The 20,558-nt window shown below is 45.3% G+C and overlaps 1 protein-coding gene across 3 annotated transcripts in view; it reads left to right on the top strand.

Moving 5' to 3' along the window:
• LOC139413040 (cyclin-dependent kinase 15) overlaps positions 1–20,558 on the top strand; it is a 29,948-nt gene that overhangs the window by 4,735 nt on the left and 4,655 nt on the right. Inside the window, exons 2-11 of one of the 3 annotated variants that reach the window (XM_071160031.1) lie at positions 177–357; positions 5,920–5,951; positions 9,238–9,378; positions 10,540–10,634; positions 12,140–12,219; positions 12,421–12,578; positions 12,751–12,874; positions 13,262–13,382; positions 14,533–14,626; positions 14,937–15,000. In XM_071160031.1, coding sequence (XP_071016132.1) covers positions 312–357; positions 5,920–5,951; positions 9,238–9,378; positions 10,540–10,634; positions 12,140–12,219; positions 12,421–12,578; positions 12,751–12,874; positions 13,262–13,382; positions 14,533–14,626; positions 14,937–15,000 — 955 coding nt within the window. In that variant the 5' untranslated portion in view covers positions 177–311. Of the gene's footprint in view, positions 1–13; positions 358–5,919; positions 5,952–7,363; positions 7,626–9,237; positions 9,379–10,539; positions 10,635–12,139; positions 12,220–12,420; positions 12,579–12,750; positions 12,875–13,261; positions 13,383–14,532; positions 14,627–14,936; positions 15,001–20,558 lie in introns of those variants that run through there. The other 2 variants (XM_071160030.1, XM_071160029.1) reach the window with 2 other exon arrangements.

The raw sequence follows: 20,558 nt of genomic DNA, 5'->3' as shown, positions 1-20,558 counted from the left end.
AGCGGGAGACAGGGAGAAAGGAGGGAGAGAGAGGGAGGATACAGTGCAATATCATGAGGGAGAGAGCAAAACACAGAGAGAGTAATAGAGGAGGCAAGAGCACCTTCAGGCAGAAAGAGGAAGAAGGAAAAAATAGGAAAATCCTGTCTGTGCTGCTAAAGCTGTTTACATCCTAGGTTGCTGAAGACAAGGAGGGGCTGTGACTGAGGTGAGAGTGCTGCTCTAGCTGGGTCCAGTTCTAAGGATGCCCGGGGTGTAAGTGAGGTTCTATAGCGGTTCCACAGCACCACCAGGCAGGAACCAACGCTGGGATGCAGAACCTACGACATGCAGCCACGGAGGCTTTCCATCGCCTGGGTGAGTATTAGTCGAACCTACCCTCCCTAGAAACAGTACCACACTGACTCCAGTCAGGTTAGGGGATCGAACAGTGCTTGCTCAAGCTTTCTCATACCCACAAACAGTATTTACGGAGTTCTCGTTGGTATTAACCTGCTATGCTTATTGTGTTCCATCTTTGTACTATGCCAGATTCCAGGATACACTGCATGGGGAATGTACTGCATGTTACCTAGGGAACACAATACCTAACTTGTTGGCATGACAACTATCCTTACACACTCTACAGGTAATGACAGGCAGCAGCTCGTGAACAGGGTCAGATGTTGTAGCGTGGTATGTTGCCTTGTTCCAGAGATGAGGGCACCCCTAGGGACTGGACTGTTACAAGCGTCAGTAGCTTGACATGGACTGGCAAGTTATATTGCTGATCTGCAGATGCAACTAGGAAGCCCACGGCTTATTGAATAAAGCATAAAAATGCTGATGAGCAGAGGGGCTGAGGAGACGAGAGGAGGAGAGGCAGCCCCAGTGGGAGCAGAGGGGTGTTTTGCTCGCTAAGTGGGAGAGGAAAGGGGTGAGGAGAGAGGTGAAGGATGGGGTAAGAAGCAGATGTTTTTCTCACAGAGTGGAAGAGAAGATGGGAGAGGAGTGAGATGGTAACCCACATCTCCCCCAGGGTGGGTGCAGGTTGTCAGGGGGAAGGAAGGTAGACAGCTAAGGCATCAAGGTGCAGGTGGTTCCAGTTCCTAGGGGAGGTAGGTTGTCAGGGGGGATGGGTACTGGGTAGTTATAGTGCTGTTATACACTCAGGGTAGATATAGTGCTGTTATACAGTCAGGGTAGATATAGTGCTGTTATACACTCAGGGTAGTTATAGTGCTGTTATACAGTCAGGGTAGATATAGTGCTGTTATACACTCAGGGTAGTTATAGTGCTGTTATACACTCAGGGTAGTTATAGTGCTGTTATACACTCAGGGTAGTTATAGTGCTGTTATACACTCAGGGTAGATATAGTGCTGTTATACACTCAGGGTAGATATAGTGCTGTTATACACTCAGGGTAGATATAGTGCTGTTATACACTCAGGGTAGATATAGTGCTGTTATACACTCAGGGTAGATATAGTGCTGTTATACACTCAGGGTAGTTATAGTGCTGTTATACACTCAGGGTAGTTATAGTGCTGTTATACACTCAGGGTAGATATAGTGCTGTTATACACTCAGGGTAGTTATAGTGCTGTTATACACTCAGGGTAGTTATAGTGCTGTTATACACTCAGGGTAGTTATAGTGCTGTTATACACTCAGGGTAGATATAGTGCTGTTATACACTCAGGGTAGATATAGTGCTGTTATACACTCAGGGTAGATATAGTGCTGTTATACACTCAGGGTAGATATAGTGCTGTTATACACTCAGGGTAGATATAGTGCTGTTATACACTCAGGGTAGTTATAGTGCTGTTATACACTCAGGGTAGTTATAGTGCTGTTATACACTCAGGGTAGTTATAGTGCTGTTATACACTCAGGGTAGTTATAGTGCTGTTATACACTCAGGGTAGTTATAGTGCTGTTATACACTCAGGGTAGATATAGTGCTGTTATACACTCAGGGTAGATATAGTGCTGTTATACACTCAGGGTAGTTATAGTGCTGTTATACACTCAGGGTAGTTATAGTGCTGTTATACACTCAGGGTAGATATAGTGCTGTTATACACTCAGGGTAGATATAGTGCTGTTATACACTCAGGGTAGATATAGTGCTGTTATACACTCAGGGTAGTTATAGTGCTGTTAAACACTCAGGGTAGATATAGTGCTGTTATACACTCAGGGTAGATATAGTGCTGTCATACACTCAGGGTAGATATAGTGCTGTCATACACTCAGGGTAGATATAGTGCTGTTATACACTCTGTAGATATAGTGCTGTTATACACTCAGGGTAGATATAGTGCTGTTATACAGTCAGGGTAGTTATAGTGCTGTTATACACTCTGTAGATATAGTGCTGGGAAAGCAGGATGCTGGTGGTTCTGTAGACGGAGATGAATAATTAATCATTCTCACAGCTGCAGTGTAAACAAAATAAAGTAAGTGCTCTGTAGTCCTCTAAAAAAACCTCAGGGCAAATCTGTAAGGGGTCACTGCCAATTCAAATGCAATGGCACGTCCTCCAACCAGTTTTTTCCGCCACATTGGTTGTGTGTGGTTTGAATTGCAACTGTGCTCATTTTGTCATTTTGTCATTTGTCATTTTGTTATTGTACACAGACAGGACAGCCGATGTTCCTACTCTCTCTTGCCCTGTCAGTTTGAACAAGGAAGTTGTTTTTTCTCTAATCTGAAGAGACTCGGATGTGCTTTGCACATTTCTGTCAGAGAGAGAGATCTGGTATCAGGAGGATGTACTGCTCAGCTGCTTGGCCTGGGAGCATATCTCACAGGATGTCCAAACGAGCGACTAACTCTACACTATTCAGAGAGGCTGATAGTATGTTTGTACACTAGGCTGCTAGTACACTGCTTCTACACGTGATCACATGTTTACTCATGTCTTGAATCATTACTTACTTGTACCATTTTCCATGCATCCCACACAGTACAGTATGATAGTATGCCAGAGGTAAGATTATACAGGAAAGTGCCAAGGCTTAAGCGCCAGTGTAGGCTAACCTATAAGACTGGCTACGAGAGGGACACGCCACAGGGCATTCCAATTCCAATAGAGCTCAGAGGAAATAGTATAAGACCATCAATGACACATCGACTCCCCCCAAAAATGCCTCAACCTCAATTCATTGAGGAGTGTGTTCTTGAAGAATCCAATCTGTGTTTATGTGTGCTTTTTCCGCTTCGCTCTCTCTCTCTCTGACACATCCCATCCCCTCCTCAATACCCCCACTCCCCCCTGGGTGAGTTGGACAATAGACAACATTGCACCTTTTTTGAACTCCTCAAGCTGTACCTGTGTGATGTCTATCTGTGTGATGTCTATCTGTGTGATGTCTATCTGTGTGATGTCTATCTGTATGTGACTGTCTGGTAGACCTGGCTGGAGGGCTACAACGGCTCCGTCCGGTGCACATATGCCTGCCTGGCCCTGAGGCCCCCCAGGCTGCTCCCAGTGGGTAGTTGTTTAACCAGCTGCCTGGAGGCTGCCTGCCTGTCTGCCTGTGACAACTGTCCACCTCCAATAGTTAGGTCCCACTCTACTCTGCTCTGATCTGCCTCAGGAATACTGATGAGGGCTATGTATGTACGGGTCTGTATGAGGGTGAGATGGAGGGATAGGAATGGAGGGAGGAGGGTAGGTGGTGAATGGTGGGCTCGGCTCGGAGTGTGATGGCGCATGAGTGTCTGTCTCTCTGTGCCTCCATCTCTCCTCCAAAAATAACCCTGACTGCAGTGACGTGCTGTACCAAGGCAGAGCTAGTAGCAATAATATAATATCCTAACCTTGAAGTGGTGAGAGGGTTAGACATACCACTCCACACACAGCCTCTCCATGGGTCCCTAACATAGAAATAGACCTATGCCATAAAAATAGAATCCCTAGAACAGACATAGAACCTCAGACCATGGCATCATTGACTTGAATGGGGATACCCGTTCTTTGGATTCATAAAAAAAAAATATATATTTTACCCTTTTTTCTCCCCAATTTCATGATGTCCAATTGGTTGTTACAGTCTTGTCCCATCGCTGCAACTACGGACTCGGGTGAGGCGAAGGTCGAGACCCATGCGTCTTCTGAAACACGACTGTGCCAAGCCACACTGCTTCTCGACACACTGCTCGCTTAACCCAGAAGCCAGCCACACCAATGTGTCGGAGTAAACACCGAACTGGTGACCGAAATCAGCTTGCAGGCACCCAGCCCGCCACAAGGAGTCGCTAGAGCACGATGGGACAAGGACATCTCGGCCGGTCAAACCCTCCCATTACCCGGACGGCGCTGGGTCAATTGTGTGCCGCCTCATGGGTCTCCCGGTTACGGCCGGCTGTGACACAGCCTGGCATCGAAGCCGGATCTGTAGTGACGCCTCAAGCACTGCGATGCAGTACCTGCACCACTCGAGAGGCCTCCATTCTATGAATTCTATTTCTATGGTGCCTACTTTACCTCACCTCAGTCAAATGCCCTTCAGTCAGAGTCATACCAGAACATCCCTACTCCACGATGTCTCCTACTATACTGCTCAGATCATGATCTCCATTTCCTGGTTGCCATTCCTAGTTTCTACCCAATCTAATTATATCTTGACTTTGTCAATGGCTGCACATGCTGAGCCAAGAGGAGTTTTAGTTAGTTGGATAAGGCAATGTGCCAGCTGTACTGTATTCTTCCAAGACAAATATATTTAGACTGGAACATATTTGTATGGGTTTAATCATCCAATGTGTCCATTTTATAGATGTGGCTTTTATATGAACAACAACAACATACATTTATACCCTCAATCATTTCCCATATCAAATTGATATGATCAATTATTGACAAACAATTTTTGTTTTATATTACTGTATTCTATTCTGTTGACATACTATATGTGTTGCTATACAGAGAATAATGCTTTCTGTAAAGCCTATTGTTATTGAAGTCAAGCAGCCCTAAAGGTAATGTCTTGTCTGGATGGGTACAGTGAAGCCTTCCCATTTAGAAGATAAGGAGCAGTCATGTTCCTGCAAACTTTGACTGTCACTTATGAGAAAGAGCTACCGATCCAGACTCCTCTCCAAGTTCTCTCTCGGTCATTGTATGTCTTTCTTTCTGTCTCTCTCCTCGTCTGTCTGTGTCTCTGTCTATCTGTGTCTCTCTCCAAGTCTCTCTGTCACTCCGTGTCTCTCTCCAAGTCTCTCTGTGTCTCTCTCTGTGTCTCTCTCCGTGTCTCTCTCTCTCTGTGTCTCACTCTGTGTCTCTCTCCAAGTCTCTAGGTGTCTCTGTCTGTCTCTCTCCAAGTCTCTAGGTGTCTCTGTCTGTCTCTCTGTCTCTCTGTGTCCCTCTCCAAGTCTCTAGGTGTCTCTGTCTGTCTCTCTCCAAGTCTCTCTTTGTCTCTGTCTCTCTGTGTCTCTGGCTCTCTATCTGTCTCTCTCTCCCCAACTTATATCATCACTCACATGTCACACGCACACATTTTCATCTCTTTCTCCTGTCACTCATCCTCTCCCTCCTCATCCTCTCCTTCCTTCCCTGCTCCACTCCTCTCTCATTTGACATTTCTGCTCCACTTTTCACATTCCATTAGAATCTCCCAGCTACAGAATTGTACCACAGTGGACTTAAATTCTATCTTCAGCTGAATTCAGGATTATAAAGCACGATAACAGCAGTAGACATTGTAGCATCCTTGTAACACAGGATCTTAAAGTTTATGGTTTGGTCCAAATGTTCTATCCAAGTGTTCCAACCATGTGTCCTATCCAAGTTTTCTAACCATGTGTTCTAACCATGTGTTCTATCCAAGTGTTCTGTCCTAGTGTTCTAACCAGTGTTCTATCCAAGTTAAGAACAAGTGTTCTTAATAACAAGTGTTCATGCTTTCTGTCTTTTGTTCCGGGCAGGTCTGAAGCAAAGACAGCTGGGATATGAGGAGGTAAGATACCCTATGGTATTCTCTGTGACCGAAACACTTACGAAATACTATTTTTAAGGGTCAGATTCGACTATGTATCATAAGAGTTTGAGACAGTTAGACATACTTTGTTGTTCCTTCTCTCTGGTTCTCTCTGGTGTCCTCCGTCCCTCCAGGGGAGAGAGAAGATTAACAGAATAGTCAACACTGCCCCCTGCTGAGAAGAGTGGGAGACGGAGAGGGAGCAAGAGAGAGAGAGAGAGAGAGAGAGAGAGAGAGAGCGAGAGAGCGGGAGGAGAGAGATGCTGTAGACACACACACACACTCCACCACCACCACTCAGCGTTTCTCCCACTGTCACGTTGAAGTTGGAGAGGCATTTCATTTCAAGGGCCATTAAGTCCTGTCTCCCCCCCATAGCGGAAAGAGCACCGTGAGATTCTACATTATACATCTCTGAAAAGAAAGCGAGACAAAAATAGCCTTGCCTCCCCACTGAGCTCGACATTCTACTCTGTCCTGTCCTCTGCTACTAAAACTGTAATTATACTTTTTATGGAGCTAATTCCCATTTGCTGCTGCCCTACGTGGACCACTCAGCACTCCCAGAAAGCATCATTATGTGGTGGTACTAACTGCCCTGTGTCCTCCAAAACCTGCACAGAAATGGTATGTACTGTATTCAGTTAAGAAAATGTTTTGAGGGCGAAAAAAACCTGTTTTAAGAGAATGGGGAAAGTGAACCACAGAGAATAAAAGCTGCTCGTGGTTCAGATTGTCAGGTTATGGCGACTCTGTGGGAGACTGTTTTCACACGCAATCCTCCTCAGTCCTCACACCTCGCCCTCATACAGGCTGGGAATGGGTCTGGAGCTAGCTTGTGTTAGGCCTCAAACTGTGTTTTCGGCACGTCGAGACTTTCTGGAGGGGTGGATGAGCAATGAGCGCTGGCGGTTGAGAGATAACGGAGGAATTCTATCAATCACTCGCTGCATTATATTCGGAATGCCCCGTGCACATATTTGGGATTCCATTGAATGAAATCCAAGAGAGGAAGATAGGGGAGAAGCCTCCAATGGTGTGTAGAGGAAATGAGACAGAACCCCTTCCCCCTCCACCAACCCCTAAATGGAACAGAAATAGAATGTTAATTCGTATAAAACCCTCAAATTAGATTTCCCTCTATGAGTTCCTCTCTGTCCCTTTCCTCTCTTTACACACACAAGCACACCGGGACACACTCGTCGTCTCTTCTCTCAGCTTGTGCTGACTTGAATGGACACTCTTGTTCAAATTAGGTCGAGGTCCATGGTGTTTCTGTTTGTCTGCTACTGGGACAGGGAGGGGGGTCATGGGACTGTGCGATTGGAGCCAGACTCATGCTAGTCATATGAGCTTCAGCGCCAACCCACCGCACCGAAAACAGGAAAGAGAGACAGAGAGAGAGAGAGGGGGGAGAGAGAAAGTTTCTTTCTCTAGTGAGCGAGGAGGAAGATGGAGGATTTGAGATGGAGGGTCAGGGCCATGGCTGCTGTGTGTGTCCGGAATTGCTGCTGGTGCTGTGTTGAGGTCGAAGAAGATGGAGAAAGAGGGGAGGAGAAGGAGGAGGGGAGGGAGGAGGAGCAAGAGGAGGAGGGAATGGAGGAGCCCCCATCTCCTAAGAGCAGGAGTGTCGCGTCCTTACCATCTGCTGAGGTAGCAGTGAGCGTGTGTGTGTGTGTGTGTCTGTGTGTGTGTGTCTGTGTCTGTGTCTGATTCTGCAGACTTGGTTTGGGTGATGTCTGGTGCCACTGTGTCATTACTGTCAGTGTCCTTGGATTATCACACTAACACTGAGTGTCAGGATGTCAATGTTGTGGTGACTTTAGTGATCTGTCTCCATCTGTCAGTGTGCACACCTCCAAATAGGTTCAGTGAAACGCTCCTGACGGGGAATTCTCTCTCGGAAAGCGCCACTACTCCACTTCTCTCGGGGTAGCCAGGGATTATTTTAGCTAGCTTGTGAGTTTTTGTTTTTATGCCAAAGTTGTAAGCAAAGCTGGTGGGTAATGTATTCTAGCTGACAAGCTACAAGATGGCCAGTTACAATAATAGATGTGTCATCACAACAGCGGGCTGCGTGTCTCTCTAGGCCCTGGAGGGATGTGAGCTCTTTTTCTCTGCCCACGCCTGTCCACAACATTCAGAGAATCCACAACACACATTCTGCTGTGTCTAACAAATGTATTTTGGGAAAAGGTGCTGTCGACAGGAACAGAGGAAAGCAATTCCATTGAATAGCGTAGACCCTGACGGTGGGGAGGTGATGGATGACGTTCCCATGGGACATCACAGGCCTCTGTATCAGCACAGCTCACATAGCTCACATCACACTCTACTGTGACTTTTACACTGAGTACACCAAACATTAGGAACCCCCCCTTCTGCCTTCAGAACAGCCTCAATTTGTCAGGACATGGACTCTACAAGGTGTCAGAAGCGTTCCACAGGGATGCTGGCCCATGTTGACTCCAAGGCCTCCCACAGTTGTCAAGTTGGTTGGATATCCTTTCGGGGGGTGGACCATTTTTGATACACACGGGAACCTGCTGTTCTTGGCACCTACTGCCATATCCCCGGTCAAAGGCACTTCAGTAATTTGTCTAGCCAATTCACTCTCTGAATGGCACACATACACAATCCTTGTCTCAATTGTCTCCAAGGATTAAAAATACTTCCTGTCTCCTCCCCTTCATCTACACTGACATCAATAAGGGATCAAAGCTTTCACCTGGATTCCCCTGGTCAGTCTATGTTGTGGAAAGAGCAGGTGTTCTTCATGTTTTGTATGCTCAGTGTTCACTGTATCTTTCATCGTGTTAGCTACAGTTGGTGGGGAGGCTGAGAAACTTTCCAACCCACAACAGTCTCCTCATATTGCCTCTTGTGTCTGTCTTTCTGTGTCTCTCCGTCTCCGTCTCTCTCTCTCTCTCTCTCTCTCTCTCTCTCTCTCTCTCTCTTGTCTGCCATGTGTTTATTTGCATCCACCACTCTCTCTCTCTCCCTCTCTCTCTCTCTCTCTCTCTCTGTCTCTCTCTCTGTCTCTCTCTCTGTCTCTCTCTCTGTCTCTCTCTCTCTCTCTCTGTCTCTCTCCCTCTCTCTCTGTCTCTCTTTCTCTGTCCCTCTCTCTCTCTGTCTCTGTCTCTGTCTCTCTCTCTCTGTCTGTCTCTCTCTCTCTCTCTCTCTCTTGTCTGCCATGTGTTTATTTGCATCCCCCACTCTCTCTCTCCTGTCTGTCTCTCTATTCTCTCTCCTTAAACCTGGCCAGTTGGATGAGGCAGACCCGTCCTACTCCAAGCCCCAGCCTCACTGGTTTCACACGCTGCAGGTCCGCAGGCTGACGGTCCAGAGAGGACGCAGCAACAGTGATCCTATGGGGGGAAAGAGTTTCGATCAGGACTTCCAATGGGTGAGCACTGGGAAGTTTAGCCTGGTCCCAGATCTGTTATCAAATCGCATTTTATTGGTCACATACACATGGTAAGCAGATGTTATTGCGGGTGTAGCGAAATGCTTGTGCTTCTAGTTCCAATAGTGCGGTGATATCTAACAAGCAATCTAACAATTCCCCAACGACTACCTAATACACACTAATCTAAGTAAAGGGATGGAATAAGAATATGTACATATACATATGAGATGAGTAATGACCGAGAGGCAAGATGCAGTGGATGGTATAAAATACAGTTTATACATATGAGATGAGTAATGACCGAGAGGCAAGATGCAGTGGATGGTATAAAATACAGTTTATACATATGAGATGAGTAATGACCGAGAGGCAAGATGCAGTGGATGGTATAAAATACAGTTTATACATATGAGATGAGTAATGACCGAGAGGCATGGGCAAGATGCAGTGGATGGTATAAAATACAGTTTATACATATGAGATGAGTAATGACCGAGAGGCAAGATGCAGTGGATGGTATAAAATACAGTTTATACATATGAGATGAGTAATGACCGAGAGGCATGGGCAAGATGCAGTGGATGGTATAAAATACAGTTTATACATATGAGATGAGTAATGACCGAGAGGCATGGGCAAGATGCAGTGGATGGTATAAAATACAGTTTATACATATGAGATGAGTAATGACCGAGAGGCATGGGCAAGATGCAGTGGATGGTATAAAATACAGTTTATACATATGAGATGAGTAATGCAAGATATGTCAACATCATTATTAAAGTGGCATTAATAAAGTAACTAGTGATCCATTTGTTAGAGTGGCCAATGATTTCAAATCTGTATGTAGGCAGCAGCCTCTCTCTGTGTTAGTGATGGCTGTTTAACAGTATGATGGCCTTGAGATAGAAGCTGTTTTTCAGTCTCTCAGTCCCAGCTTTGATGCACCTGTATGATTTACTATGGTGTGTGACAATGGCTTTAGGATTTGGCAAGATGGTACAAACAGATCTGGGATCAGGCTTGGTGAGGTAGGTGGCACCTGGTTATATCTGTAATGTACCTGCAGTTACCGCACTCTGTCAGTATGAAGATGTACTGTAAATGCTTTAGGTCGGCACCTTACCCCACCTAACACACGCGTGTCCGTCCTCACAGAAAACAGGCCTACAGTTTGGCACAGCCAACTCCTACCTGAACCTGGAGAAGATAGGGGAGGGGACATACGCTACAGTCTACAAGGGAATCAGCCGGTCAGTATCAATCAATCAATCAATCAATCGATCAGTTGTCATCAAGTGCTTATACAGTAAGCCGACCTTGACCCCAAAGAGCAAGAGGAATCTGAAGTCAGTACAGGTGCTATAAGCTGTAAGACATTACCACAACTCAACACTGATGAACAGCTCAATAATTACGTTGCCCACTCTGATAACGTCCAATAGGTCAGTGTAGTCGTTCGTATATGGCACATCTTTTACATTATCCCTACAAACTAGACCGCTATGTCAGCTGGTATTGATTTGACTGACCCTGTTTGCCCCCTGTGCTGTTCGTTTGACGAAGGACAATGCGTTTTTGTGAAGATCTACTGGACGGTTCTACGCTAACGAGCACAGAGCATGTAAAGCCTTTCACAGTGGTCTCACTTTATATGGTCAAACAGCACACAGCCGAGGCTGCCAGAGGTTACGTCACAGATGGAACAGATATTTCACCGGATGTACAAATGTGAAGCATCCGCTTGGCGTTTCCACTCACTACCAAATATGGTAGTGAGAGGAAACCCAGTGGCTGGCGATGGGAGAAGATGGAACGAGATGGATTTTGGCCAACATTCTGTTATTTTACTCATCGATGAAACATTTGATCTCAATACAGTTTATGGTTCCCAAAAGTATAATCTGTTACGAATAGAGTGGACTAAGTTTTGTAGACTTTACCCTTTGCCAAAGTTTTTAAAAACTGCATTGTTTAGAAGGCGAATTTAGTTATTTAGTTATTGCATACGCGCACTTCACAGAGTAGGCTTTCCCTAATGGAAATATGCAAATGTATGCTAGAACGTGACAATAGGATCTCACTAGCTTGTGCTTGGCTCTGCCCACCTCCTTGCTCCGCCCACTATGACTCATTTGTTCCCATTTGAAACGACAGCCTGTGGTCTGTCTTGCTTTAGTTATATAAATCTTTGGTGACGTTATGCTAGTGTTCAGGACAGAGAGCTTTATTAACACATAAAGTCAGACTCCAGAAGACCAGGCAGAGAGCTTTGTTAACTCATGAAGTCAGTCTCCAGATGACCAGGCAGAGAGCTTTATTAACTCATAAAGTCAGACTCCAGAAGACCAGGCAGAGAGCTTTATTAACTCATAAAGTCAGACTCCAGAAGACCAGGCAGAGAGCTTTATTAACTCATAAAGTCAGACTCCAGATGACCAGGCAGAGAGCTTTATTAACTCATAAAGTCAGACTCCAGAAGACCAGGCAGAGAGCTGCCAAAAGCCACAGCTGCACTAAGATAAAAAGTTTTTCGGTTGGGTAGGAGATGTGATTTAATTGGTTGGCAGTAATGGAGGGCGAGGTGCGTTTGAGATTTTCATTGACATTTACTGAGGTCATGAATTGTATCTCTCCATTATAAATTATAATTGATGACTGTATTTGCCTGTAATACTATATTTGCCTTTATCTCCTCGCCATAACTGAGCTGTGGGGAGTTCACTCTCTCTGTTACTCTCCTCTACTCTGCCCTCAGGATAAACGGGCACCTGGTGGCCTTGAAGGTGATCCGTATGAAGACTGAAGAAGGCGTACCATTCACTGCCATCCGGGAGGGTGAGAGCTTTTCCAGGAGGCACATGCTGTACATGCAAAACAGGATTGATCCTTTCGATGTCTCAGAGTACCCTCCAGGAGATGAACTGAAGTCAAGTCATGTTAGCATTAGCATGTTTAGGAGAATTGCATGTGCTTATCATATTCCATTCCCACTGTGAACAAAGTGAATTGGTATTAGCTCTGTGTCTGTCTGTCCAGCTTCCCTCCTGAAAGGCCTGAAACACGCCAACATTGTCCTGCTCCATGACATCATCCACACCAAAGAGGCACTCACATTTGTCTTTGAGTACGTACAAACAGACTTGGCTGAGTATATGACACAGCACCCAGGGGGCCTGCATTCCTACAATGTCAGGGTAAGTTCAATATTTCGAGAAACAGAACCTCAACAAATACCATACCTTTTCCCTCTCACCCGAAAATCTGTCCTCTTGTTTTTTCAATTGTTTTAATTGTTCACCGTTGACCATACTCTTCCTGCATGTCTGTCTGTGTGCCTGTCTGTATGTATGTATGTATGTCCATCAGATCTTCATGTTCCAGCTACTGCGGGGTCTGTCCTACATCCACGGTCGGAGGATCCTGCACCGGGACCTCAAACCCCAGAACCTGCTCATCAGCTACCTGGGGGAGCTCAAACTGGCTGACTTCGGTAAACCCAAACCCCTAGCTTAATGTCCACATTCCGGTTCAACACTAATCCTAGTCTGAACCACAACCCTAATCCTAGCTTTGTGTCCAGATCCCAGTTCAACCCTAACCCACAACCCCCTAACCAACCCCTCCACACCCTCTGAAGTTCCTGCTAGTCCATTGTCCAGCTATCATCTGAAGAAACCTATGGTGGCACTCTTTCTTGAAAGTGTACAGTGCCCAAACTAACCCACATATGTAACGTTAGCTCCACATGTTGGAACTCTGTTAATAACTCTCTCTTTATAATGTGTCATTTGGTCATGTATACAGGTGGTGTTATGTCTATGTTATATGTGGTATTGTATTCATGTTATAACTATATGGTTCCGTCTGTATCCACTAGGGCTGGCCCGGTCCAAGTCCATCCCGTGCCAGACCTATTCGTCTGAGGTGGTGACTCTGTGGTACCGGCCTCCTGATGTCCTCCTGGGTTCCACTGATTACTCCACTGCTCTGGACATCTGGTGAGTGGACTGGACATAGTTGGACGTATCTGGACAGGGACACGTATCTGAACATCCTCCATAACTAACCACCCTGCAGGCAAGGTTGCAATAACGTCATTTCAGTCAGCTTTTTCCCACTGGGCAGACAGATCTGAACCCACTAGCACTGAACCAGAATAACACCAGAATAACACTGGACCACACTGTTCTAGAGATGATATAACTACTTAGACCACTGTGTCATGGTGTTATCTAGACAATTGGGCGCTCGGGGAAAAACCGTGGTCAAATCATGACGTCAGTGGTCGGAAGGTCGGAAGGTCAGAGCTCTAGAAAGATGCTCGAGTTTCCGACTTGGAGTTCCGGGTTGGATGACCGTTCAAAAAGATTTTCCCTAGTCGGAGCTGTTTTTTTCCCCGAGTTCCCAGTTGTCTTGAACGCACTGAAGGCTGAGATTTCCTAGTTCCCAGTTCCCAGTTGTTTTGAGAGCGGCATCAGTGGTGGTGTTAGAGTAGCTGTCATTAGTGTTGCCATTAGTACTCTCCTACAGAGTGAGTTACGTCAGTTTGGTTCAGAGAATGTTGCGTGTTCAGAAGAGTTTCACCTCTTGGCCTTCGTCTAACGATGTTTTGGTGCCATACTGAAAATCAAACGTTTAGAGTTGCTCTCCTAAGCAAAATATTATATCCCCCCCGGAGATAAAGGAATTTTGTACTAATGAATAGCATAAGCGTTGGTATAAACCATCCTGTGCATTACTGTTAATGATATCTGGGCAGGTTTCTATTTGACCTTTCCAAATAGAAGAGATTGGGACCACATGTTGTTTAAGGACTTTGAATACAAAGAGAAATGTAGCAACAGGGTAGTATTTTAACAGCAGTAATCAAATGGGTTGGCCACAACCTAGGTATTTGCTTTCGTGTTGTATATTTTGGACGGTTTTAATATTTTACCAAGGATACATTTTTGAATCCCTCCCCTTTTTCGACGCTATCTTTTGCCCTCTATGAATAGACTGCTTAGGATACAAAACCTACTCTTAGTTTTTACCAAAGTAGTTCACTTATTGTGCCGATTATGAGGTGCTGAAGAATGATGTCACGTCCTTCTCTCTCTTTTCACTGATTTCTTAAATGACTTCTCTCAATCCTGTGTTGTCTTCCAGGGGAGCTGGATGCATCTTCATTGAGATGCTCCAGGGGACGCCAGCCTTTCCAGGGGTGGCAGACGTCTTTGAGCAGCTGCAGAAAATATGGGCTGTGAGTAGGATCCCCCTTTCACTCTTTTCAATGGCATCGTCCTCTCTACACTCTTTGGGAAAAGGTGCTATCTAGAACCTCAACAGGGTCTTTGTCTGTCCACATAGGAGAACCCTTTGAAGAACCCATTTTGGTTCCAGGTAGAACCTTTCTACGGTGGGTTCTTCATGGAACCCAAAAGGGTTTTCCTATGGGGACAGAGGTGCTTTAGGACTCCTTTGGAAGCCTTTTTTCTAAGAGTGTAGATCCATAAAAACTAGTAGAGATGACGGTTGACGGCTCACTCTGGACCCTTTCTGTCTGTCTGCAGGTCGTAGGGGTCCCGACTGAGGAGTCGTGGCCAGGAGTGAACGAGCTTCCCAACTTCAGACGTGGTCAGAACCTCTTCATCCCTTTCATCCTCCTCCGCCCTCATGACTATTACAATAATCCAATCTATGTGCTGCTGAGAAAATACAGTCATTCCCATTGGGTCAGAGAAAGGTCAGGGAGGGATTAGTTTGGGTAATCTACATTCTAATCTACACACTTAATAAATTCGACATAAACCACAGCAGACTAGTCTCGTGGTTAGCTGTGTGGCTCATCCCTAACCACTAGGGGGTAGCAGAAGTCAATGAGATACATTTTTATTGGGGTTGCATGGGACTGTGGGCCTGTTGGTCTGTTGTACTACTTTTGCTTTCCAGACTCGTGGCATTTAAGACGGCTGTGGGAAGAGAGTATTTTCTAAAGCTCTTCCTAAAGCACTGTGGTCCAAGAGAGTTGAGATGCATGACGTGTGGCCGACAAACACACCTGCGAGAGGAGTCCGTGTGAAGGCTATGTGTGGGAGTTAACTCTTTGGTCTGAGAGAGAATGATGACAGGAATGGCAAAGACCTTCAAATTAACCTAAATACTGTGTGGTTTTGGACAGAGCTCTACTCCTCTGACCTGCCTATGCTGATCTCTCACTTTCACCTTGTAAACCACGCTCAACGACACCATACCCAGCTGTGTGTACTTGTCAGTCTTTTATACTCTTCCATCCACCCCTGAGATTTAAACGTCATGCTGAGTTGAACCTGAGTCAGCCTGTCTTCCCACTCTTCCAGTAATGGGCTACAAAGGGAGTTTGAGGGTGACATATTTCGTGTGTGTGTGTGTGTGTGTGTGTGTGTGTGTGTGTGTGTGTGTGTGTGTGTGTGTGTGTGTGTGTGTGTGTGTGTGTGTTTAACTATACTATACAATAATTTTGTTAGTCCTCACAAGTTAAAGTGCTATTCCTAGGGGGTTTAGTGTTAAAGTTAGAGTTAGGAGCTAGGACTAAGTTTAGGTTTTGGGGTTAAGGTTAGATTTTGGCGTTAGGGTTAGGGGTTAGGGAAAATAGCATTTTGAAGGACTGAATTGCATGTCCCCACAAGGTTAGTTATACAAGTGTGTGTGTGTGTGTGTGGTGCTGCATAAAATATGGGTTACTCTCTGTCTCTGCTAATTCCTCCCCTACAAGACCCATAGGAATTCAAAACCTCAGACTGTTAAAAGTCTTAAAGTTCCTCAGCAAACATGAATAAATAAACACAAGATTCATAAATGCTGAATAAATGCATAGATGAATCTCCAAACTACACAGTGGGTCCTGTCTGCGCTGCCCCATGCAGTTCAATAAGGGCTCGGACATTGGTTGGGGGTGATGAGATGGGGAGAGAAGATGGGCTAGTAGAAAGGTCTGGCAGTATAAGAGAGAACGCTCTGTATAAAATATGTGTAAAGCAAACAGAGCGGTGAGGCTGGGAGATGAGAAGACAGACAAGTCAGGCAGATGCTTGTACACACTAGAGCACATATGTCAGAGTCAAGGCCCGCGGGCCACATCCGGCCCGCAAGAAGGTTTTTTACGGCCCCTGGGATGATCTTGATTTATTATTAGAACCGGCCCGCAGCAAGCCGGCAGCCCGCAGATCTTTTACACGCACCAATACTACATTTCCCACAATGCAAAGGTGACGCACCGAGCAGTAGGCTGCTTCATTTCAATATTTATTGGCACAGCAGTCGTCAGCATCACAGTAAAATTAACTTTCAGATACCCATCAAAAATGGCAAAACGGAAGGTGGATACTGAGAACCGGGGGTTTCAAACAAGGTGGGAGTCGGAGTATATGTTCACGAAGGTAGCTGGAAAACCTGTGTGTCTTCTGTGTGGAGAAAGTGTGGCGGTACTGAAAGAGTATAATCTGAGACGACATTATGAAACGAAACACGCGGACACACACGCGGACGCAACTGTCAAGGCCAGTTTTATTTTGGCAGAAGAGATCGCTAAATCAGCCCGGCCATTTACGGAGGGGGATTTCATCAAAAACTGCATGATTAAAGTTTGTGACGAAGTTTGCCCAGAAAAAAGGCAACTCTTTTTAAATGTGAGTCTGAGCAGAAACACCATTGCCGAGAGAGTAGACCAGTTGTCCATCAATCTAAAAGAGCAGCTTGTGAAAAAGGGAAAAGATTTTATTGCATATTCCTTGGCTGTGGATGAGAGCACCGACATTTCTGACATTGCCCAGTTGTCAATTTTCATCCGCGGAGTGGACTCCAACCTAAGCGTGACAGAGGAGTTTTTGGCTTTATGTCCTATGCATGGCACAACTACGGGGCATGATTTGTATGAAGAGGTGTCAAGATGTGTAAATGAGATGGAGCTGCCTTGGGAAAAACTCGTGGGTTTGACAACCGACGGAGCACCTGCGATGTGTGGACACAGGAGCGGACTGGTGGCGAAGATACGGGAAAAGATGCAAGAGGAAAACGCGACAGGTGAGCTGACAGCTTATCATTGTATCATACACCAGGAAGCGTTGTGCGGTAAAGCCTTGAAAATGGAGCATGTAATGAGCATCATCACGCGCACAGTTAACTTTATCAGAGCCAAAGGTTTGAATCACCGCCAGTTCAAGGCATTTCTGACGGAGTTAGAAACGGAGCATGGTGATTTGCCTTATCACACAGAGGTGCGATGGCTAAGCCAGGGAAAGGTGCTTCAAAGATGTTTCGAGCTTCGTGAGGAGATTTGTTTGTTCTTGGACAGCAAAGGGAAAGACACAACACAACTCCGAGACGAAATGTTTCTGTGTGAAATGGCTTTTCTGTGTGACATTATGAGTCATCTGAATGCAATAAACTTGCAGCTGCAGGGTCGGGATCGTGTCATCTCTGATATGTACAGTACAGTGAAGGCATTTAAAACCAAACTGACTCTGTGGGAGACGCAGATGCGGAAAGAAAATTTGAGCCACTTTCCCAGCTGCCAGACCATGAAAGAGAAGCTCTCTACCAGTGCGTTCCCGAGCACACAGTTGGCTGATAAAATAGGTATGCTTGCCGCTGACTTTCGACGCCGATTTGCTGACTTTGAAGCACAAAAAAGCAGGTTGGAACTGCTCGGTAACCCATTTGCTGTTGACGTGGAAAGCTCACCACCAAACCTCCAAATGGAGTTGATTGACCTCCAATGCAATGATGCACTGAGGGCAAAATATGCGGCAGTGGGTGCTGCGGAGTTCGCCCGTTTCCTCCCCGGCACAATGCCCCAGCTGCGCATCCAGGCTGCTCAAACGTTGTCTATGTTTGGCAGCACATACCTGTGTGAACAACTGTTTTCTTTGATGAACCTGAACAAAACATCACACAGAAGTCGACTTACTGCTGAACACCTCCACTCAATTCTGAGGATTTCTTCAGCTCAGAGCCTTACCCCGAACATTGATGAACTTGTGGAAAAGATGGGACACCACCAAGTATCACCCTCAACCTCAAACAAGTGAACATTACTGTGCAATCACATATTTAGAGTTTTTACTCAGTTCAAGTTTAAAAGTTAAAATTTAATATTTGTTTTCACTGCATGTTACTTCTCCTTAAACAAAGTGTTGTTTTTGATTAATAGATTTTTGCACTTTATTTTTTTGTATTTCAATCCAATTATATTTTAAAAATATTTCAGTTGAGTGGATGATAGAAAATTGCTATTATTGTTTTTTCTTTGAAGTAAATTTAGCCCACTTTTGCTAAAATAGAAAATATAGTCTACTGATGGTGCCTTGAATACCGGTTTCTTTCATTTAATGTTCATGTTATGGGGATATTTATATAAAGGAAATTTGTCTTTTGTGTCTGTTGAAAATTAAAGATTACTGACAGAGCCATAAGAAAATATTGCTTTATTTATCTGATCATATTGTAATATATTTGTTAGGTTTTCAGTAGGTTCAATTAGGTTCACTAGACTATATGCGTCATTTAAAAATTTTTCAATGAACATTCGAACAGTCCGGCCCTCGTCTTGTAGCTGATTTTTTTATTTGGCCCTCCGTCCATTTGACTTTGACACCCCTGCACTAGAGTATGTGAGCGGAGTGGAGCTGGAGCGGAGCGAGGAGCAGAGCGTGCCCAATTTGACTGGAGCGTGGAGCGAGATTCTCAAAGACTGGAGCGTCCGTCTTCTCGCCCTCTCCAATTTCGCTCCGGTAGCGCTCACTTTACGAGCTCAGCGCAAAAATGCTTTCATTTGTTTAATTTGTATTTCATTCTAAGTCACAGCCTATATGCACAATTTATAGACTATACTGATTTAATACAACAAAATGTTATTTAAATGCTGAGCACTTTATGTCCCTAACAGCCTATTGTGTCGCACTCACAGATGCTTCACAATGTATTTTCTTTGTAGGCTATAGCCTCGAAATCATTGAAATAATATAGCCGAAATAATTCATTTTAGTTTCTTCTTAGGCTTCCTGTCTGTCTCCTGACCTATTTATAGTGTTTATATGCGGTTTAAATATGACATTCTTACATTCACCTCTTCATGTTTATTCAAATACTTGGTTTGATTCCAATACTTAAAAACCAATTGGTAGGTCCAGGTTGTCACAAAAATAGATGGGTGTTAGTTAAATCGTGATTTTATTGAATGGAGTGAATTTGGTGTGACATTTTTTTCTCTCCCTAGGAGCCCGGAGCAGTTTTTAGCTGAGCAGTATGAAAGCCTATGGAGCATTAGAGCAGTGTGCAAGCACCAACTCCAGCAATGAGCGGGATTTCCAACTGCTCAACCCCGCTCACTTGCTCTGATACACACACACACACACACACAAACAGGAAAGAGAGTGAGCCAGACAGCTTTCTCTGCCTGGTCTGTGTGGGGGTGGCAATCTGGGCATGAAGGATGGCTGGACTTAGAACCTCTGTGTCTGACAGCTATAGACTCAAACATATTGTACCAATCTGCCGTGTTTGGGATGGCGAACGAGTTGACATAGGGGGAAAACAGCAGTGTGGGGGGGGGGGGGGGGCTGTGGTGTTTTAGGACACCCCCCTTGTGTGGGAATGACCCTAGGTATCTCCTCCTCTCCCCTTTCCCCCCTCTCCCCCTCTCTCCCTCCTGGCTAGCTCCCTGCCTGGCCCCCTGACTGCTGCTGGCACCACTGGGCCTCTCCAGATGTGGGAGCTGAATGGACCAATAGATGAAGGCCTGGGCAGCTTTCAGCAGGGCAGAGCGGGTGGCCAGCACAGAACAGGGAGAGGCCAAGAAGGGAAGAGGGAAAATATTGGGAAAATATTCCTTCAGTGACCTGACTGGCCAGGGGAAAGCGATAGCTAGCCCGTACTATAGAGAACGCTTGTCTAAAAATGTATGTTTGCTTATGCACCGTTGCACCCTGCAGGAGAGACTGAGCGCATACATTTCTTTAAAAAAAATGTGTTTTTATTTTCAAACAGTTTAATCTCCACGGTTGACTATTAATTCATCATGGAGCATCGGGGCTGTCCAAAAGCATCGGCTATCCAACCGTTAAAACACTCTCATTAAAACTCTACGCCAGGGCCCAGAAACCACAAATTGCGACCAGTAGTGCCAAAGCATGTTTCACTTAGTCTCCCCGCCAGGA

This window comes from Oncorhynchus clarkii, chromosome 7 (assembly GCF_045791955.1).
Source record: "Oncorhynchus clarkii lewisi isolate Uvic-CL-2024 chromosome 7, UVic_Ocla_1.0, whole genome shotgun sequence".
NCBI lineage: Eukaryota > Metazoa > Chordata > Actinopteri > Salmoniformes > Salmonidae > Oncorhynchus > Oncorhynchus clarkii.
The sequence above is the reverse complement of the archived record's forward strand: the minus strand, read 5'-3'. Positions and strand labels throughout refer to the sequence as shown.